This window comes from Schistocerca gregaria, chromosome 10 (assembly GCF_023897955.1).
Source record: "Schistocerca gregaria isolate iqSchGreg1 chromosome 10, iqSchGreg1.2, whole genome shotgun sequence".
Classification (NCBI taxonomy): domain Eukaryota; kingdom Metazoa; phylum Arthropoda; class Insecta; order Orthoptera; family Acrididae; genus Schistocerca; species Schistocerca gregaria.
The window spans coordinates 148,421,731-148,444,495 of record NC_064929.1 but is presented as its reverse complement, the minus strand read 5'-3'; the positions used below and the strand labels follow the sequence as shown (position 1 = coordinate 148,444,495).

At 39.5% G+C, this 22,765-nt stretch overlaps 1 protein-coding gene across 2 annotated transcripts in view; it reads left to right on the top strand.

Annotated features, from left to right (window-relative positions):
- Window positions 1–22,765, top strand: part of LOC126293288 (plectin) — a 181,218-nt gene that overhangs the window by 24,414 nt on the left and 134,039 nt on the right. For both annotated transcript variants that reach the window (XM_049986410.1, XM_049986409.1), the window contains exon 2: window positions 17,853–17,950. In XM_049986410.1, the coding sequence (XP_049842367.1) occupies window positions 17,861–17,950 (90 nt within the window). In that variant the 5' untranslated portion in view covers window positions 17,853–17,860. The remainder of the gene's footprint in view (window positions 1–17,852; window positions 17,951–22,765) is intronic.

Sequence of the window (22,765 nt, the reverse complement as noted above, 5' to 3'; positions counted from 1 at the left end):
TGCACACAGAAGCTTCAAGCAGTCATTCTTCCAATGGAATGAGAAGAAACCATAATGTGTGCTACAGTTGAAAGTACCCTGTACCATGCACATATAGTAGTTTGCAGAGTGTGGATGTAGATATATATATATTTCCCTTATCATAGGCTTCCATACCTCAAAACAGAACCATTATAGCATCACTTTATTGTCCCTGTCTGTCCTTTTTCTCAGGACTGAGTAGAGGTATCAAGCTGATATTTATCTCACATATTTAAGGCCAGTGGTTCCAGGGAGGTGTGACAAATTTAAGCTTCTGGCTCAATGCAATCAAAAGATGCAGCCATTTATGTCACATATTTTGATACTCGCAAACTCACTAATCAAAAACCATAGGGTACTTCCCACTGATCTAGAATCATAATATTTGGCAAGAAGCAAGGATGTACTGTACAATCAAAGAAAAAAAGTCTGAAAATTGTTAATTTGTAGTTATATCACATGAAAAATTTTCTTGTGCCATTTGTTGTCCACCTTGTCCATCTGTCTGTTTGCTAAGACCCCTTTTGTTGCAGGAGTGGGTAGATGTATCAAGTTGAAATTTATGTCAAATACTAAGATCTAAGGTCCCTTGGCTGTGCAAAAAATGTAAGCTTGTAAGTCAATGCAAACAAAAGGCACAGCCATTTATAATGACCCATATTTCTCAAGAACGGGCCGAGGTGTCAAGCTGAAAATTATATAAAATACTATGGTCTAGAGGCCCTTGTCAGTGTAAATAATGTAAGCTTCTAAATCAATGCAATCAAAATATATGGCCATATAACCACATATTGTGAGACAAAGTCACACATCAAAACCTATAGATGAACTATCAAAATATATGGTGGACATGATGGCCTACTAGTAAAATGCATGGGTCAAGAGTGACTGATCATGGGGTTGAATCTTGGTCAGCGGATTTTTAAGTCTTCATGATGAGAGGAGTTTCCAGAAACAACATATGGTTTGGATTCCACGTTAAATTGTAGGTTCCCCTTTCCACAGTTGGAACTTCATCTCTTTAATATCCTTTTGACACTGTCAGGGACTCAAGTATGTCTTCCCTATTGTGCTGATGGATGTTTCTCACAAACTCTGTATGCTTTCAAGAAACCAAGTAACTACCCATTGCACTTTGTGACTATTGTCATGGTAACACCAGCTGAATGGTATCCAACAACTGAAGAATGCTCGTGAATAATACCATATGTCACATTTGTTGGAGGTTAGATTTATTGCTGAGTCATGCTGTTTACAAACAAGCTAGATGGAACAGAAACAAAAAAGTATACTACCTCTCTTACTCGTCATAATGTTGATGGATGATACAATGACATGTGCAACAGGGGAGGCTGACAGCACTGTCTTTTGCTGGTCATTTCTTGGTGTGGGGTAGCAAAGAGGGTGATGTACAGTATCAGTTAGATGTTTATAAAGAGGTTGTGCAAGGCTATGGTCTAAAATTTAATGTAAATAAGTCAGAGCTGGCATTCACAATAAGAAAAAAGGATAGACTTATAGTGAACATGACACTGGGTCAGGAGCAGATTTTACAAGTTATATCACATTTCTCATAAGGCTATCAGATTCCCTTTGCATATTCATTTATCACTCTGTTAATTCTTCCATTTTCAAGTTTTGATGCTAAAGTCGCATTATGTGATACAACCAACTACCTTGTAAAACACATAAAGGTTATTAACTACTGATCTGTTTACAATTTTAATAATTGGTCTCAACATTACACAGTGTTTTCCTAGAACTTTCTGTTCAGTAATTTTCCATATTCCATAAAAAAAAAACCACATAAGCCAATTGAGTAATTATCTTTCTGGGTTTGAAATTACTGTTTTAAGAGAATGGAAATGTGTATAGCAAAATTACAAATTATCCAGTTTTGTAATCGTGCAAATGAAGTAGTATATTCATCTTTATATTTAGTATTTAGAGGACATTCAACTATTCCAAATAGAGTGAGATAATGAATATAAATTGGAAATCAATAAACATAATCATAAATATATGGTAACATAACAAAAGTTACAAAATGTTGTGTAAGTTACTAAACATTATGTACTGTCTACTCCTGTATGAAATCTAAGATATTTCCTTTGCAAGTGCAAGAAGATGATTTCCTGAACACCTCTGTATATGCTGTAATTATTCTAATCTTATCATCTTGGCCCATATGGGAGCAGCACATAGTTGTATGTAGTAAACTCCTAGATTCCTCACTTAATACTGGTTCTTGAAACTTTGTAATTAGGCTTTCATGGGATAATTGGCATCTATGTTCAAGATTCTATCAGTTAAGGTTTCTCAGCATTTCCGTTCCACTCTGCAATTGTTTGTGCAACTATGTTTTGCATATGTTTAATATCCCCTGTTAGTCCTATTTGGTATAGGCCTCATAGTCTTGAACAATATTCTAAGATTGAACATACTGGTTACTAGTAAGCAGTATCTTTCATACAAGGCGTACAACTTTGCTTCTGCCATTTCTTCCCCAATATTTGAGGCTACAATGTAACAAATTGGTTACACACGTATCATTCAAAGTATTTTCCATCACTGGCCAGTACTTTCTCCCATCTTTCAGGCAGTGTATGAATCCTGGTGTCGAAAAAATTGTTCATCTTTTGAAGCGATCTACGAATTGATTCAGTTAGTGACTTCTTCATGAGATTGGAAGTGATAATCAGAGGGAGCAATGTCTGGAGACTATGGCGGGTGAAGTAGGACTTCACATTTTAATGTTTCCAAGTATGTTTTGACCTCTTTTGCAACATGGGGTCGAGCGTTGTTGTGCTGCAAAATCATTTTATCGTGCCTGTCACTGTATTGTGGTCATTTGTCTTTTAATGCTCTGCTCAGACCCATTAATTGCGTTTGACAATGAGCACCTGTGATTGTTTCACTTGGTTTTTACACCTCATAGTACACTATGCCGAGCTGGTCCCACCAAATGCTGAGCATGATCTTGGAGCCATGAATATTCGGTTTGGCTGTTGAAGAGGAAGCATGGCCAGAATATCCCCATGATTTTTTGCATTTAGGGTTATCATAATGAACCTATTTTTCATCCTCAGTCACAATGCGATCAAGAAATCCCTTCCATTTTTGCCTCTGAAGCAACTGTTCACAAGCACACAAATGCCGTTCAACATCTCACACGGGATCCAAGTTCCTTCTTTCTGAATAATGCCCATAGCCTTGAGACATTTAGAAATGGCTTGCTGTGTCACTCACACTAATTGTGACAATTATTCTTGAGTTTGACGTGAGTCTTCACTCAGCAATGTCTCCATTTGTGCATCTTTGAAAACATTCTCTCTTCCACCACTATGCCAGGCTACGACATTAAAATCACCGTTCTTGAAGCATTGAAACCACTCACAACATGTTCTTTCACTAATAGCATTCTTACCATAAATACTTGAGAGCATTCAATGAGACTCAGACACTGTTTTCTTCATATTGAAACAAAACAGTAACACCTCCCACAAATGACGAGAATTAGGCTCGTGAACTGACATTTTTAATCAAGAAAAACTTTATGATGCAGACACAAATAGACTAATGTTTGAATGAGTTTATGTTGACTGAGGTCAAAGCTAACTGCCTGATGTCTGTGATCTGTTTCTTTCGACCGCTACTTACCATTGTCGCTACCTATTGGCAAACGGTAGAAGCAAAGTTGTACACCTTGTAGATGGACTGTGTTTTCCCAGTATCTTACCAAAGAAGTGAAGTCAGCATTACTTACAACTGACCCCATGTGATCAATCCAGTTCATATTACTTTAAGTTGTTACATCCATGTATTTGCATGGGTTTACTGATTCTTGTTGTGAAAAACTGATATTGACTCTATATTTAAGGTAATATGCTGTGGTCTCACTATGCAGAAATCCTCACTCCAGTAACAAATGATGTTTGATACCCAGTACAATAAGTTAATAAGTGGTGGTGCAGTATTGAGACAAATGGCTTTTTGGGACATGACTTACACTCAGAGTGTTCTGTACAAACTTAATTATGTATAAACAGTGTGCAGCAGAATTGAAGGATCATGTTTTACAAACTCCTTAACTGCCTCCTATTACAAAACATATGTTTGCAATTTAGCTTAAAGGTGTGTACAACCTTGCTGTGTGATGTTGCAAATGTGTGGCACCCTGCACTTTCACTGTCGCACTTGGTGACAGTTCAAACAGCAATGTGCTGACACATGCAAAGAAAAGGCCACAGCTCAGAAGTTCCTGTGAGCTGTAAGGTGGGTTAATGATTTCACATTGGTATCAAATTTCACCAAGAATCTGCCCAATGGTACAGTGGATGTGTCACAGGATGGAAAGATCATCGTACACCTTCTTACCCACATTTCAACCCTCCTTTTGATGCCTTGCAATGGAGGTCAGACCTGCAAGGTCCAACGCTGAAATTGTGCAGTTTCTTTGTGAGTGACCAAGTTAAACATTACAGACACACCATTGCTTGCAATTGGCATGAAAAGGCCACAGTGTGTGGCATAAATGGCATGAGTGAAACTGCTTCTTTCCCTGTGGCATTGATTCCCACACATTTTGCAGTTGAATGTAACAGTTCACAGTGCAGCAAGTGACAGGAAGATGTCCTTGACAACCTTTGACCTGCTGACACTGTTGAGCATTTCAATATTTCTCTAAGGACATTGTGGGGCTGTGTCCCCATTGAGCATGATTACATCCATTTGGCATACAGTGCAATTGCAAGTATTGCTCTCATACACAGGTTGGAGCTATTAGGGCCTGTTTGAAACCATTTGACAAAATTTGAACATGATCTGAAGCAGCAATGGGTGCTTATGCTTTTCCACCTCTCCTCTTTTGTGTCCTCCTGTGGTGTGACCATGGAGAGGGGAGGGAGGAGGGTGGGGAAGAGGGCGCAACTTAGATACATATGTGAATAAAATGGATGGCAAAGAGTCACTCTATGACCCTACCCCCCCCCCCCCCCCCTGCCCAATCCTTCAAACCAGTTCAGAAAAACCCTTGGTGGCACCTGCCAACCTTTACTGAGAATTTTAAAAATGAATGTGTACAGAGACAACTAAGGCACCTGCACCTGCAGATAGGCAACCCTTTGATGCCAACATCATTCCAGTTGCCACCCCTGTGACCATTTTGTGCCAATTCTGAATGAAGGTAGTAATCTTCTCCCTCATTCCTTCTCCCTTCTGTTGTCCACATTAAACAATGTCCAATCCAAGTAATTAATAAGTAAAGTCTTTTATGAAGATTTGAGAGGAGTAAACATTATCATAAACTTCCAAGTTTACTTAGCTTGTCATGTTGAGATGGCTCCAGTTCTTCTTGTCTAGTGGTCTGATTCTTGCAACTGAAAATCTCACATCAGGTCCTCATGGTTTGAACTAAATAAATCTGAAGATTGTTGTTGGAGCATTTTCTGTGTGAATATATTTTCTCACTTTTTAGTATATCATACAGTATTTTGATTTTTCTCATTAGCAAAGCTGAAAGTACATTGTTTGCACAAAAATGCAAAAATATGTCTGATCACATCAGAGGCATGCTTATGTCTCCAACATTCTGCAGAAATAACATATTCCAAAGGGTTTACAATTTTTCTTAACAAATGCATTTCTACTTGTTTCCATTACATTATTAATTTTGATTACTATTTCATAAAAGAATCAAGAAATAAATATAGTAAACAGTACAGGATTGCATAATTAATTATAGAAATTTTAAGTGGTCCAATAATTTGTAATTTCAAATGTTTCTAAAAAAATAATTTTAATTGTACATTCAGAATTAGTACTTATTGATTATAACATCGAAACTAAAATATTGTATAACATAATTCCTTTTCATAAACGTTAGCTTGAAATATAATATACTGTGTATAAAATTATATAAAAGATTTCAGAGAAGCAACTGAGATAATATTGACCTGTTGAAAATTCGAAAAATAATACTGGTATTGATAACTATTGTTGAGGAAAAGTAATGCTGGAGAAGGATGTCCTATTACACAGTGCATCTGGAATCTTTTGCTTGGCCATTTATAAGAAAACCATGTGATTCCAACCCTGGATGTTACTGTTGTGATTATTGCAGAGACGTCAAATGAAGGGATGAAATGTCACTAAGAGTGGGTCTGACAACCTTCCCATCATGTGACATGTACGTAGTGGCATTGGGCAGAATTGTGGTGAAATTTTGTGCCAATGCAACATCATTAACCTACCTTACACGCCACATGAACTTCTGAACTGTGGGCTTTTTTACACGTGTCCACATCTTATTTTTTGAAGTGTCATTGAGCTGGAGGGTGACATCGCAGGGTGTATACTTGTGCACCATTAAAGATGACCATTACACGCACCTTTGAGCCAAATTCTGACTTACTTGTCTGAATTAGAGTCAATTATGGAATTTTGAAAAAGTGATCCTTTAATTCTGTTGCATAGTGTACATACTTAATCCCTCTCAATGATCGAGACTCTGACGATTTTTGTCTGTTATCAGTATCGATACTGGCGAGATACTGGTCCTGGAAATTCCAAGACTTTCAAAAATGTTTTAATTTTAAGTTTCAATTTTTTGAGTAATTTAACAATTGCTGTTGTAATTCCTGAGCAAAAGGAGTCATAATAGAAGGACAAAGAGACACTTGAATAACAAATGACAAAATTAAATTTTTTTCATGTGATATAATTACAAATTAATAATTTTCGGATTTTCTCCTTTACTGATGCTGTGAAACCTTGCTGCATGGCTGCATGGCAAGAACTACCCTACAGGTTCTGATGAGGAATTGGCGAGTATCAAAATATATGACATAAGTGGCTGTATCATTTGACTGTATTAATTTAGAAGATTAAATCATTTACATCAGCAAGGACGGTAGACCTTAGTATGTGACATAAATTTGAACTTGATATGTCTACCTGTTCCTGCGAAAAAGTGTTCTTAAAGTCAACAAAGAGACAGAAAGACAACAAAGTGATCATATAAGACTTCCAAGGTATGGAACTCTGAAAAAACTACATCTACCTGATTTCTCTGATGTATGGATTTCAGTATGTCAAGTAAAGAAAGAGTAACTTGGTTTTTGCACAATTGATGTTTTTGGAATCCGAGGTGGTAGGTGTGGAGGAGTCCATTCTGTTCAAGATACCTCAGTATCTTTGAGCTCAGAATACATTTTAGGATTCTACAAGAAATGCACATCTGTGAGATTAGACTGAAGTTTTGTGTATCATTTCCATTAGTCATCTTGCACACACTTTTTTTTTTTTTTTTAAAGAAAAGGTTTTTGGTATATTATTGTCAAAATGGGAGCTAACTCAGCTGCATATTCTGTATAGACTCTGACATAGATCCCATTGGGCCCTTGAGCATTGTTTAATTTTAGTGATTTTAGCTGTTTCTAAACACTGCTGACATGAATATCGTTGCAGTGGGACTGTATATCTGTTGCTGCCTTAGTATGGGAACATTTGAAAGTGAAGTTTGCTTTGTTACCCGCAGTTTCAATTCCTGTGTCATACACAAGTGTCTGGACACTAGCTATGGTGTCACATGCAGTCTTTACAAACGACCAGAATTTCTTTGAGTTTTGATTAGATTAGATGTACTTTTTTTCCACTATGTATGTACCAAAAAAAAAAAATTACTATGCTAATGTGCCTTCCACAGATTCCAAGTGAAATGGTCATCATGGATATGCAATAACTGAAAAAAAAAGATCTAAAACATCAAATGAAACTGTACGGTTCCAGAGATCTTTTCAAGTCTCAAATATCTGTGGCATATACATGCAGACTGTGTTTGAGACTTGAAAAGACTCCTGGAACCATATACAGCAGAGTCCCGTTAATCTGATTAATTGGGACCAGACCTTGTTCGGATTACCAATTTGTTCGGATTAACAAGAATTGTAGTGACGAGTTTGTAGAATGAAGTATACCAAGCAGATAAATAGGTACACCATGGTAACAAATGGGAACAAATGTGGGAATAATGGCTTACTCTCACTCCCTACCCTTGTTGTTGTGCATTGTTGAGACTTTTGTAGTGTCTGAGGTCAGTGCACTGTCAGTTGGCTCGCAAAGTGCTTGGTTATGTTAGTTATTGATTGCTGGCATGCGTAACAGTCGTATTTTATTTGTTCAGGTGTGGTGGTGTATGTGTTTTCATCATGAGTAAATGGAAATATACAGCGTTAACTCTCAAAGAAAAACTGAATGCTTTGAAGTGGATAGACAATGGTGAGAATGTATCTAAATTGGCAACGGAACTGGATGTTGGTAAAGCAGCCATTTGCGATTGGAAGAAGAACTGAGTGAAGCTTGAACAGTCCTGTGCAACGTCTTCGGGAAAAACACTCAAAATTTGGCAGACTTTGGAACAGTCCCAGTACGATAAAGTGGATGAAGGTCTTTTCCTTTGGTTTATGCAGGAAAGAGAAATGGGAACTCCTTTGAGTGAGTACTGGTTCAGAAGAAGGCTGTTTACCTGAACAAGTTAATGAATAGTGATGAGTCTTTTAGTGTGAGTATGTGTTGGTTGGACAGGTTCAAAAAATGTCTTGGAATCTGTCAGCTAACAATTACTGGAGAGAAGTTTTCTTCTGACCGTGATGCAATGAAGGAATACTTGGGTGAGTGTGAAAAATGATAAAAGAGGGAAAGTATTCTCCCCAACAAATTTATAATGCTGACAAGACTTGCCTTAATTTTAGGGCATTGCCAACAAAAAGCCGGGCATCAGAAGCAGAAGACCATGGTCCTGGTTTTAAAATGTGCAAAGATCATGTGACTTTATTAGCGTGCAGCAACGCTGCTGGTAATCACAAGCTGCCTTTAATGCTGATCAGCAAATCTGTTAGGCCGAGAGCTTTTAAAAGCTGCAACTTGAAGTCCCTGTCAGTATATTATTGCAACCAGAAAAAAAGCATGAAGCGCTGGTAAGCTCTTCAAAGAATGGTTTCACGGCCAGTTTGTTCCCTCTGTTCAATAGTTTTCTAAGGAAAATCATTTGTCTCCCTATTTCACCCCAGCATTGAGGAAGTATGTTATGGAGAAATTGTGGGAAAGTTTTTGCCCTGAATGTTACACCGCTTCTAAAGCCGATGGACCAGGGCATACTGCAAATATTAAAACTGGCCCAAGATGATAGCATTCCTTTAGTGAACAAAATAAAAAAGACCAACATGAAAGTTGTTGTTTATTGGGCTGCTGAGGCATGGAAGAATATTTCAGGAAATACTCTGAGAAAATGTGTCATAATAGACTGTCTTCATTCCACCAAAAAACAATGACTGATTTTTTGTCATCGAAAAAGTAAGGGATAAAATATCTGCTGTATTTTACTAAGTTTGATGGCTTTTCTTTCATTGTTATGAATTGTTTAAACCTAATGTTTTTTGCCAGTTTTTCGAATACATGTTTACTGTACTGTGTAAATTAAAATGGTGTGTATGTACAGCAGTTTACTGCACCGCTTTTCGTACTTAGACTAACATTTTTCTTGTTCAGATTAACCAAACATTCAAATTCTACATCTACATTTATACTCCGTAAGCCACCCAATGGTGTGTGGCGGAGGGCACTTTACGTGCCACTGTCATTACCTCCCTTTCATGTTCCAGTTGCGTATGGTTCGCGGGAAGAACGACTGCTGGAAAGCCTCCATGCGCGCTTGAATCTCTCTAATTTTACATTCGTGATCTCCTCGGGAGGTATAAGTAGGGGGAAGCAATATATTCGATACCTCATCCAGAAACACACCCTCTCGAAACCTGGACAGCAAGCTACACCAGAATGCAGAGCGCCTCTCTTGCAGAGTCTGCCACTTGAGTTTGCTAAACATCTCCGTAACGCTATCACGCTTACCAAATAACACTGTGATGAAACGCGCTGCTCTTCTTCGGATCTTCTCTATCTCCTCTGTCAACCTGATCTGGTACAGATCCCACACCGATGAGAAATACTCAAATATAGGTCGAACGAGTGTTTTGTAAGCCACCTCCTTTGTTGATGGACTACATTTTCTAAGGACTCTCCCAATGAATCTCAACCTGGCACCTGCCTTACCAACAATTAATTTTATATGATCATTCCACTTCAAATCGTTCTGTATGCATACTCCCAGATATTTTACGAAGTAACTGCTACTAGTGTTTGTTCTGCTATCATATAATCATACAATAAAGGATCCTTCTTTGTATGTATTTGTAATACATTACAACTATGTGTGTTAAGGGTCAGTTGCCACTCCCTGCACCAAGTACCTATTCGCTGCAGATCTTCCTGTAGTACGCTGAAATTTTCTAATGCTGCAACTTCTCTGTATACTACAGCATCATCCGCGAAAAGCCGCATGGAACTTCCGACACTATCTACTAGGTCATTTATATATATTGTGAGAAGAAATGGTCCCATAACACTCCCCTGTAGCACACCAGAGGTTACTTTAACAGCCGTAGAAGTCTCTCCATTGAGAACAACATTCTGTGTTCTGTTTGCTAAAAACTCTTCAATCCAGCCACACAGCTGCTCTGATATCCCTGATTACCAGGGTTTGGATTAGTGTTACTCTGCCATAGTTCAATTTGATTAAAGCACCTACACCTGGGTTTCAGGCATGTTCCCCCATTTCATTTTACGCTGAGGTTCTAATCCAGTACTGTTGGAGATCCTCTGCAGTGCTGTTTGAGTTTAGGGGGAGTACCAAGTTAGCTGAGTTGCGATTGGGAATGTGGATTGAGGAGGAAGGCATGCTAAGGCAGTCTGTACAGTTGTGCAAAGCCACTGTGCCGGGCTAGCATAGCATTTGGTGCATCTGCATAGTGAGCAGGAGACATGATTTCAAATCTTGTCCTTGGTTTAAATTTTCGTTTGTCTTTTCAGTTTGTATATATCCTCCAGTCTTAAACATATTTTCAGTTAAAAGGTAATAACGAACTTATCAAAAGACATGTAAATGTTCAATACAGTCAGGTCCACATGATAATTCTTATGCTTTTATAGCCATGCATCATCAGATAGAAAAATAATTATTTGACACTTATTAACAATTATCACATTGAAACTTCCTGGCAGATTAAAACTGTGTGCCAGACTGAGATTCAAACTCGGGTCCTTTGCCTTATGTGGGCAAGTGCTCTACTGACTGAACTACCCAAGCATGACTCACGACCCATCCTCACAGCTTCAGTTCTGCCAGTACCTCATCTCCTACCTTCCAAACTTCACAGAAACTCTTCTGTGAACCTCGCAGAACCAACACTCCTGGAAGAAAGGATATTGTGGAGGTATGGCTTAGCCACAGACTGCAGGATGTTTCCACAATGAAATTTTCACTCTGCAGGAGAGTGTTTGCTGACATGTTGACAGAGCACTTGCCCGTGAAAGGTGAAGGTCCTGTGTTTGAGTCTCAGTCCAGCACACAGTTATAATCTGCTAGGAAGTTTCATATCAGTGCACACACCACTGCATAGTAAAAATTTCATTTTGGGAACATCCCCGAGTCTGTGGCTGAGCCATGTTCCCTGCAATGTCCTTTCTTCCAGGAGTGCTAGTTCTGCAATGTTAGCAGGAGATCTTCTGTAAAGTTTGGAAAGTAGGAGACGAGATAATGGCAGAAGTAAAGCAGTGAGAACAGGGCGTGAGTCGTGCTTGGGTGGCTCAGACGGTAGAGCACTTGCCCGCAAAGGCAAAGGTCCTGAGTTCGAGTGTCTGTCTGGCACACAGTTTTAATCTGCCAGGAAGTTTCATATCAGTGCACACTGTGCTGCAGAGTGAAAATTTGATCTGGAATTATCATATTACAGCACAGAATTTGTGCAGAAGTCAGATTTACTAATACTCATGTTATTTGATATAATTAATGCCATATACACGCCAGCTAGTGCTACTAAGAAATGCAGCAGTGAAGTAGGAGTTGGTCACCAATGAATCATTTCACTTCCTGATTTTTTTGCAAAGCCTTTAAGTGTATTTTAAGCAGGTGTTTGTTTGTGGGGCCTCTTTCATGTGGGACACCCTGTATATCATTCTATGACACATAGATCAAGAGATATGACATCATAAACAGTGAAATGCATGAAAAACTGCTGCAGAATGCTTGATATTTTAATTTATTACTTTTTTTAAATGTCATTTACATCAAATTTTACAGACAGTATCCACATATACCACTGGATGTATGTGCAAAATTATGATGTATGACACATAGTGTAGGAGATATGACATCATGAACATGTTGTCAAAACCAGTTGCCAATAAACTGATAATAAAATTATAGCTAACAGTAGTACTGAAAGTTGTAATATTCCTTTCGGCTGTGGTCCTCTCTTCCTATTTAACAATGATGGATATACTGAATTCATAAACATTGAACTACGTGAAACAATACTGGAGGATGAATTTCGATATAGGTACAGGTGAAATAATATGCATACAGATATGTAAAATATGCTAAATACATGTGCAATATGAGGTCTGTTCAAAAAATTCTGGAATTTTTTCGCCAGTGATGCATTTGAGCGAAATGCAGTTGGCACACACCTGTGTTTAATGTGTAACTGCTGTTTTAAGTTTCATTGTTGTATGTGTTATGAAAAGGGGAAGTTGCCACTCACCATATAGCGGAGATGCTGAGTCTCAGATAGGCACAATGAAAAGACTGTCACAAATAAAGCCTATTGGTCAGTAAGGCATTTGTCAAAAATAGATGACACCAGACACACACACACACACACACACACACACACACACACACACACACACACACATTTGTGTGAGTGTGTGCCTGTTGTCTATTTTTGATGAAGGCCTTACTGGTTGAAAGCTTTATTTGTGATTTTACATTGTTTGATTGTTGTGTGTGCATTAGTTATTGTTCAGTGCTGTATTAAGTAGGATGATGTGTTGCATATTTTGTGAATTTCGAGATCGCAGAGTTAGAAGAGGAGTGCGTCTGCATTAAATTTTGTGTGAAACTCAAGAAAACCTTTACAGAGGCACACCAAATGATGCACGAAGCCTACAGTGATGCCTGCTTAAGCCATAGTCAGTGTTACGAATGGTACCTATGGTTTAAAAAAGGCTGGACAGAAGTTAAAGAGGGCCCTTGTTCAGGACGCTCTTTGACATCTACTGATGAAGTTCATGTCAGAAATATCAATGAAATTGTGCGTGCCAATTGAAGACTGACTGTCAGGGGTTGCAGAAGAATGTAACATTTCAATTGGATCATACCACAAAATATTGACACAGCATCTTGGAATGCATCATGTTACCACCAAGTTTGTCCCACGACTCATAAGCCAAGACCAGAAAGACTTTTGCCTTGCAATCTGTGAAGAGCTTTTGGATCGCACAAATGAGAATGAGATGTTCTGTAAGACAATCTTAGCTGGTGATGAGACGTGGGTCTATGGTTATGATGTTAACACCAAGGTTCAATCTTCACAATGGGTTGGAAAAGGTTCTCCAAGGCCAAAACAAGCTCATCAGGTCAGGTTAAATGTCAAAGCCATGATGATAGTTTTCTTTGACTTTGAAGGATTAGTTCATCATGAATTTGTGCCACAGGAACAAAGTATTAATCAATAGTACTTTTGGGACATGTTGTGACACCTGCGAGAAAATGTGAGAAGGAAACAACATGAAATGTAGTGAGATAACTCACAGCTCTTGCATCACCATAATGCTCTGGCACATGCATCCCTGTTGGTATGTGACTGTTGTACAGAAAAGAAATCTCTGTGCTGCCTCATCCTGCATACTCTCCAGGCCTGTCCACTGTGGCCTTTTTTGTATTTACAAAGCTGAAAACCACACTGAAAGAATGAAGATTTGCAACGATGGATGAGATGAAAGAAAATTCTCAGACGGCGCTTTGCGTGATCTGGTGAGAGGCATACCGAGACTGCTTTTGGATGTGGAAATGCTGTTGGGAGAGGTGTATCAACTGTGGAGCAGAGTATTTAGAAGGAGATTGTGCACAATAAGTAAAATATAAGCGTAGAAATATTTTGTGGACAAAGATCCGGAATTTTTTGAACAGATCTTGTATATATGAGACATATTACCTACTATCTGGAAAGAAATGTTGTGGTGGTAAGAATTAGCAACTTCCTATTGGGGTGGAGATGGTAAGTTGGAGAGAAAAGAGGGCAGGAGGAGATGGACAAACAGAGAGGGGGGAGATGGACACAGATAGGGGGAGGAGGAGTTGGACAGAGAAAGGGAAGAGGAGGAGGTGGAGAGGAGAGGGGAGTGGAGGAGATGAGCAAAGTAGGGAAAGAAGAGGGGAGAAACAGGAACAGGCGGAGGAAGAGACGTGTGGACAGAGGGGCAGGAGGGAATGGACATTGAGTGGTGGGTGGAGGAGATTAACGGAGGGGGGGAGGGGGGTCTAGGAGACGGGCTTAGAGGGGAGGGGCAGATGGGCGGAAGTAGGGGGAGGAGAAGATGGGCCAAGAGAGGGGGAAGCAAGAGATGAATTAATAGAAGAGTGGAATAAGTGAATACCCAGGCAGTATTGGGTACTCAGTTAGTTGTTGATAAAACTTAAATAACCATAGCTGAACTTGGAATAGTAACTAGTAAGTGATGATGCAACAACTTGAAGCAGTTCATTAGTAGTCAAGAAAACTAGTAAACTAAAACTTGCTGTCACATAAAACAAAAATACGTTCTGGAAAATTTGGAATTTCGTTTGTAAAGTTAGTAAAATATTTTCATGAAAAAAGTTGCCACACTGATAAGAGAGACAAATTTTGGCAAAAATACACTTAGAACCTATTATTAAGTTCACTTCTGTTATTTTCTACAGATAGTATGTGCAACAATTAGAAACAACTTGTTAACAATTGCATTGTAATTACTTTTCAGCACCAGGCAGATGTTGCCATTCCTGTAAATTTGGTGAAATGCATTGTATTGTGTTATTCACATGCATGCTTCAACTTGCATTCATGAGCACTTATTGTCGAAAGTGTTGACTACACCACATGACCACAGACTTACTGAGAGTTCAGAATAATTGCAGGGATGTTACGGTGCATGGGAAAAATATAATGTACCGCCTTCTCTAGCAATAACAATAACGTTGATGCTCAAGAAAGGAAATTTAAAATTGTACTGCAAAGTGCATTTTAATCACAATATTTGCAACATATCTTTGGCACCACATTCACTAGAGGATGTACGTTACAACTTTATAATAGCAATTCTTTCTGTTTCCAGGAGATGTCAGTAAAGACAAACAAAAAACAATAAACTCATCTTAGCCTTTATCAGTGATGGTCCAGAAGTTATAATATTTATAAAATCAGACAGTTTATAGATTATTGATGATGCTCATTTCAAAATTGTCTCATCCACCACTGAATCATCCTACAGTTCCAGAAATGCAAACCTCAGTGCCCTTTGCCACATGTCATTATATGAAGTTTTAAAACTCAAATCAGGATAAAGTGTAAACTTTCATGTCTGGAAATGTCACACTTATTAAAATATTATCTACTGTTGTTCATTGTCGAATGACTTTCTCGGAGAAACTTGGTGTTTTGGCCCCATCTGCAGAGGACGTCGTCACGGGGGTTTTAGATTATGAGAAGGTCATCTACTGACTGAAGTAAAACTGACTGAAAACGTGATACATGATGCTTCTATGTGGGAGCATACAAAAAGAAATTTTAGTTTAGTTGGAAGGCAGTCAAGACGTTCATTTGATAGCAGCACAATAACCCAACCATTGTAACAATTTTGAATCAAGTCATTACATTACACTACTACAGAATCAGACGCAATTGAATTTAATACACTACAGTAATTTGGTGTAGTTCTTCAGATAGCAAATTTTTGCTTAGTTCTGGATACCTTACATACGTTTTTCTACTGATATAGGACTCCAACAGTTACTCACATTCAAAATGTTGTTTTGCCTCTGTGCAAATTTATTTTACTAAATGTTGCCAGTTTTTGAAAAAAGATATAGAATTAATGTCTTTAAACAATGGTCTATATATTATTAGTGCAGTATTATGCTGATAAATTAAGGATAATGCTGATACATCATGAAAAAACGATCTGGTGGGCAGTTTGTGGGTTTAAATAACCTTGGGGTAGACCATGCAGTGCATTTGACCTGCGGTCATTGCACGGTGGTGCTAGCAGCAGTTCACATATGCAGATGTGTGTTAGACCATGTCAGAGTATGGTGCAGCGAGTAAGTGTGCAGACAAGGTAATGGTGACTGTGTGTTGAAAATGGCTGAAAGAACACATATTGATGACGTTATGAGCTGTAGGATACTAGAGCAACTGGAGTCTGCTCAAACACAGAAGGGCGTAGCATGGGCCCTATGTATGCCACAACGTGTGATCTCAAGATTATGGCAAACAATTCCAGCAGACAGGAAATGTGTACAGGCACTACAGTACAGGATGTCCACAGTGTACAACACTACAAGAAGACCGATATCTCACCACCAGTGCCCGCAGACAGGCACGGAGTACTGCAGGTAGCCTTGCTCAGGAACTTACCGCAGTCACTGGAACAGTTGTCTCCAGGAACACAGTCTACAGACGACTGAGCACACATGGTTTATTCACCCAGAGACCTGCAAGGTGCATTCCACTGACCCCTGGTCACAGGAGAGCCCGTGAAGTCTGGTGTCACGAACACAGTACATGGCCATTGGAGCAGTGGTCCTAGGTTATGTTCACGGACGAGTCCATCTATAATCTGAACAGTGATTCTCACTGGGTTTTCTTCTGGTGTGAACCATGAACTAGATACCTCTTAATGTCCTTGAAAGAGACCTGTATGGAAGTCATGGTTTTATGGTGTGCGATGGGATTATGATTGGCGCACGTACACCCCTGCATGTCTGTGACAGAGGAACTGTAACAGGTCATTTTGCACAAGTATTTCCGCCTTTTCAGGGGTGCAGTGGGTCCCACATTCCTCCAGATGGATGATAACGCACGGCCCCACCAAGCTGCCATCGTGGAGGAGTAGCTTGAAACAGAAGATATCAGGCGAATGGAGTTTCCTGCCTGTTCTCCAGACCTAAACCCCATCGAGCTGTCTGGGACGCTCTCAGTCAATGTATCGCTGCACATCTTCAAACCCCTACGACACTTCAGGAACTCTGACAGACATTGGTGCAAGAATGGGAGGCTATACTCCAACAGTTGCTCAGCCACCTGATCCAGAGTATGCCAACCCGTTGTGCGGCCTGTGTACATGTGCATGGTGATCATATCCCATATTGATGTCGGGGTATATACACAGGAAACAGTGGCGTTTTGTAGCACATGTGTTCCGGGATGGTTTTCTCAAGTTATCACCAATACTGTGGACTGACAGATCTGTGTTGTGTGTGTTCCCTATGTGCCTATGATATTAGCACCAGTTTTGTGTAGTGCCACATTGTGTGGCACCACATTCTGCAATTATCCTTAATTTATGAGCATGAGTGTATATTATGAGAAATGTATTTTCAGCTCCTAAATCTGACTGATGCTCATTAATTGTCTGGTAATTACTATTTTTAGACATGATACTATTTCTTTGTTTAGTGAAGTATGTCTCGAAAAAGCAATGTTTGTATTATGCGCACTCAAGTATTGCAGATTTCACAGTTGACCAGCATCAAAGTTTTTCTTGCTCACTATCATGTCAGATACATTTGGAAACAAAAGCATCTGTAGCAATCTATGGGTAGCCAGAAAGCAGCCTACAGAAATGAGAACTGTGTGAGTGGTATGCAATGATGGCAGCTATTCTGCTGGTGTCTACAGGTGGCGACATGGGAGCCGTGGAGAGCAGCCAGCAACGGAGGGGGCAGTTTGTGGAGGACCCCTGGTGGAACCCGCCCCCACAGCCCGTGAGGCAACAGGTATGTCTGGTGCACATAGGGATGTTTACAGTGTTCTGCTTTTAACCCTAGCTATACCAACGCACTTTCCATAATATGTATTACCCACAACATGATACTTTAAAAAAACAAGTTAATTGTTGATTTATATTAACAACATATTTTAAAGAGGCACTGATGTGTAAGTAGGGCCCAAAAACTGAAAATACCTTTTAGCACACTCTTAACAGTACCAATGCACTTCCAGTAACATGTGCTAGCAAGGGAGGGGGGACAGTAATTTACACTACTGGCCATTAAAATTGCTACACCAAGAAGAAATGCAGATGATAAATGGGTATTCATTGGACAAATATATTATACTAGAACTGACATGTGATTACATTTTCATGCAGTTTGGGTGCATAGATCCTGTGAAATCAGTACCCAGAACAACCACCTCTGTCCGTAATAACGACCTTGATATGCCTGGGCATTGTGTCAAACAGAGCTCGGATGACATGTACAGCTACAGCTCCCCATGCAGCTTCAACACGATACCACAGTTCATCAAGAGTAGTGACCAACGTGTTGTGACGAGCCAGTTGCTCGGCCACCATTGACCAGTCGTTTTCAGTTGTTGAGAGATCTGGAGAATGTGCTGGCCAGGGCAGCAGTCAAACATTTTCTGTATCCAGAAAGGCCTGTACAGGACCTGCAACGTGCAGTTGTGCATTATTCTGCTGAAATGTAAGGTTTTGCAGGGATCAAATGAAAGGTAGAGCCGTGGGTCATAACACATCTGAAATGTAATGTCCACTGTTCAGTGCCATCAATGCAAACAAGGGGTGACTGAGACGTGTAACCAGTGGCACCCCATACCATCACGCTGGGTGATACGCCAGTATGACGATGACGAATACACGCTTCCAATATGCCTTCACCGTGATGTCGCCAAACACGGATGTGGCCATCATGATGCTGTAAACAGAACCTGGATTCATCCGAAAAAATTACGTTTTGCCATTCACGCACCCAGGTTCGTCATTGAGCACACCATTGGAGGTGCTCCTGTCTGTGATGCAGCATCAAGGGTAACCACAGCCACGGTCTCTGAGCTGATAGTCCGTGCTGCTGCAAATGTCATTGAACTGTTCATGCAGATGATTGTTGTCTTCCAAACGTGCCCATCTGTTGACTCAGGGATCGAGACGTGGCTGCAAGATCCATTACAGCCATGCAGATAAGATGCCTGTCATATTGACTGCTAGTGATACGAGGCCTTTGGGATTCAGCATGGTGTTCCGTATTGCCCTCTTGAACCCACCGATTCCTTATGCTGCTAACAGTCATTGGATCTGGACCAACGGGAGCAGCAATAAACCGCAATAGCGATAGGCTACAATCTGACCTTTATCAAAGTCGTAAATGTGATGGTACGCATTTCTCCTCCTTACACGAGTCATGACAACAAAGTTTCACCAGGCAACGCTACTCAACTGCTGTTTGTGTTTTAGACTGCATATGAATGATGGTACACAGCATCTCTGATGAAGTGGGGATTTTCCCATATGATCATTTCACAAGTGTACCATAAATATATGTAAACCAGTAAAACGTCAACTCTCCAACATTGCTGTGTCCAGAAAAAGATCCTTCAAGAATGGCACCAAAGACAATTGAAGAGAAGTGTTCAGTGTGACAGAACCTGCAGATTTCAATGCTGGGCCATCAGCAAGTATCAGCGTGTGAATCATTCAACAAAACATCATCGATATGGGCTTTTGGAGCCACAGGCCCACTCATGTACTCCTGTTGACTGCTTTATTCCTTGCTTGGGCCCATCAACACTGACAGCTGGACTGTTGATGACTGGAAACATGTTGCCTGGTCGGATGAGTTTCATTTCAAATTGTATCCAGCAGATGGACATGTACGGGTATGGAGAAAACTTCATGAATATGTGGAGCCTGCATGTCAGCAGGGGATTATTCAAGCTGGTGGAGGTTCTGTAATTGTGTGAGGCATGTGCAATTGGAGTGATTGAGACGCCTGATACGTCTAGATATGACTGTGACAGGTGACGTGTGTGTAAGCATCCTGCCTGATCACCTTCATCCAGACATGTCCTTTGTGCATTCCAATGGACTTGGGCAATTCCAGTCGGACAAAGCAACACCTCACATGTCAAGGATTGCTACAGCATGGCCCCAGGAAACTTTCTGAGTTTAAACAGTTCTGCTGGCCACCAAACTCATCAGACATGAATGTTATTGAGCATATCAGGGATGCCTTGCAACATGCTGTTCAGAAGAGATCTCCATCCCCTCGTACTCTTATGAATTTGTGGACAGCCTTGCAGAATTCATAGTGTCAATTCCGTGCAGCACTTCTTCAGACAATAGTCGAGTCCTTGGCACATCATGTTGTGGCACATCTGCTGCTCGCAGGGGGCCTACACAATATTAGGCAGCTGTATCAGTTTCTTTGAGTCTTCATTGTATAATGCCTGTATGTTTAATTATATCATATATATCATCAGACTGCATTCAATTTAATGCACCTGCATTTGTATTGAGTTTTCTTGGTTTACACACAATGCCAGAAGAATACTCCTCTAGTTTCAACTTCCATTTTAGTACAAGTCCACATCAATGACTTATGATCTGTTATTAAGAGGAAATGCCTCTCATAGGGACAGTGCCTGAACTGCTTTGTTGTCCACACGATTGCTAAGCATTCTAGCTCAGCTGGAGAATAGTTCCTTTCAACCATATCAGTGACCTTGAAGCTTAGGTGACTGGTAAATTGACACCTATCTTCTTTTGTCACAGAACTGTTTCCAACACCTCTCCAATTGCACGTGTTGTTACTATAAACAATTTCTCAAAATCTTGGGAGTTCAATATCTGACGATTTACTAATCTCTCACTCAATTTTTCAAATGCTCCTGGTTGTTGACCTTCCCATTCGTATGGCACTTTGGTCTTTTGCAGTTTTACGCAATGGATTTGCAATTTCACTGAACTTTGGAATGAACTGATGATAATGGCCATCCCAGCCCCATATACTCTTCTTAATTCCTTTGCATATTGCAGAACTGAGAAGTATTCTATCTGTTCCACTTAACACTTGTCTTACTCTACACCTTCACCTGGTGTTTCATATGATAAAAATATTACTTCCTTTCTCAGTAATTCAGACTGTAACTTTAATCTATGTGCCCTTAAAACATCCAAGATTTGCTGCAGCTTTTCATTATGTTCCATTGATGATTAGATTAGATTAGATTAATACTTGTTCCATAGATCATGAATACGACACTTCGTAATGATGTGGAACGTGTCAGGTTAATAAAAGAAGTCTGTACAAGAAATTACATTACACAAAATATTGCATGACACTAACGATTAGGTTTTTTTTTTTTTTTTTTTTTTTTTTTTTTTTTTTTTTTTTTTTTTTGCTTAGTTTATGTCTAAAAATTCAGCCAATGAGTAGAAGGAGTTGTCATCTAGAAATTCTTTTAATTTATTTTTAAATGTTAGTTGGCTATCTGTCAGGCTTTTGATGCTGTTTGGTAGGTGCCCAAAGACTTTTGTGGCAGCATAATTTACCCCTTTCTGTGCCAAAGTCAGATTTAACCCTGCATAGTGAAGATCATCCTTTCTCCTGGTGTTATAGGTATGCACACTGCTATTACTTTTGAATTGGGTTGGATTATTATCAACAAATTTCATAAGGGAATATATATACTGTGAGGTTACTGTGAGGATCCCTAGATCCTTAAATAGATGTCTGCAGGATGACCGTGGGTGGGCTCCAGCAATTATTCTGATTACACGTTTTTGTGCAATGAATACTTTTCTACTCAACGATGAATTACCCCAGAATATGATGCCATACGAAAGCAGTGAATGAAAGTAGGCATAGTAAGCTAATTTACTGAGATTCTTATCACCAAAATTTGCAATAACCCAACCTCTGTGGCAGATTATGTCATCCAAATTCGCTAAACACGTGCAATCCTTCCGGGGCTACATTCATTAGTTTCTGGAATGTGCATTCTTTGGCAGCCTTTTATACTCATAGTGCTGACAATTTGCACTATGCCCTGTCTTTTCTCTGTCTGTTGGATCTATTAAGCTCTGATAGTACCCATTGATTAAATCCAAAATGTCCAATATCTCAATTCTCGTGGAAATGGAAAAGGCTTCCCCGACTGAAATTTTGACCAGTTTTCTATAGTTGGTTATGAATCTGTATTTCATACTGGCATCCCTGATTAATGGTTTCTTTGATTTGCTCCTGAGATACCACCATTTGTCACCTTTTAAATAAAAATAAAAAAAGTTGCAGTATGCGCTATGATGTTTGTCCAACTTTTGTTGATCCTTTTTGTTCAAATGATCAGATTGGCTGCTTCTCTAACCTGGGTGATACAATTTCTGTACAGGCCCAAACCATTTGATACTGTCTGGATTGATGTCACTTTCTCTATTGGTACCCCTAATACTTATGTAGCTCTGAGATCATACTCTGCCTTAGTCATATTCAGTAAGCTGAGATTACATACCTGTCATTACTTCCTGTTTGGCAGTAGTAATTTCTTTTTCATTACAGGAATTTGATCTTGTTTCTATGCATATCCTTCAATTTTTTTTCTTCCTTAGGGCCTATTCTCATGTCACTTTCTGGCACCACACTACCTTGCCTTAAAGATAACTCATCACTTTTTGTCTTACAACTTGCCTTTGATTTGCATAGCTTATTTTTTACTTCCCCACTTTGTGATGTACGCTGTTTTGTCGTATTTCCCTCACATGTGTGACTTATCTTTTTATTCATAGATTCTTTTAG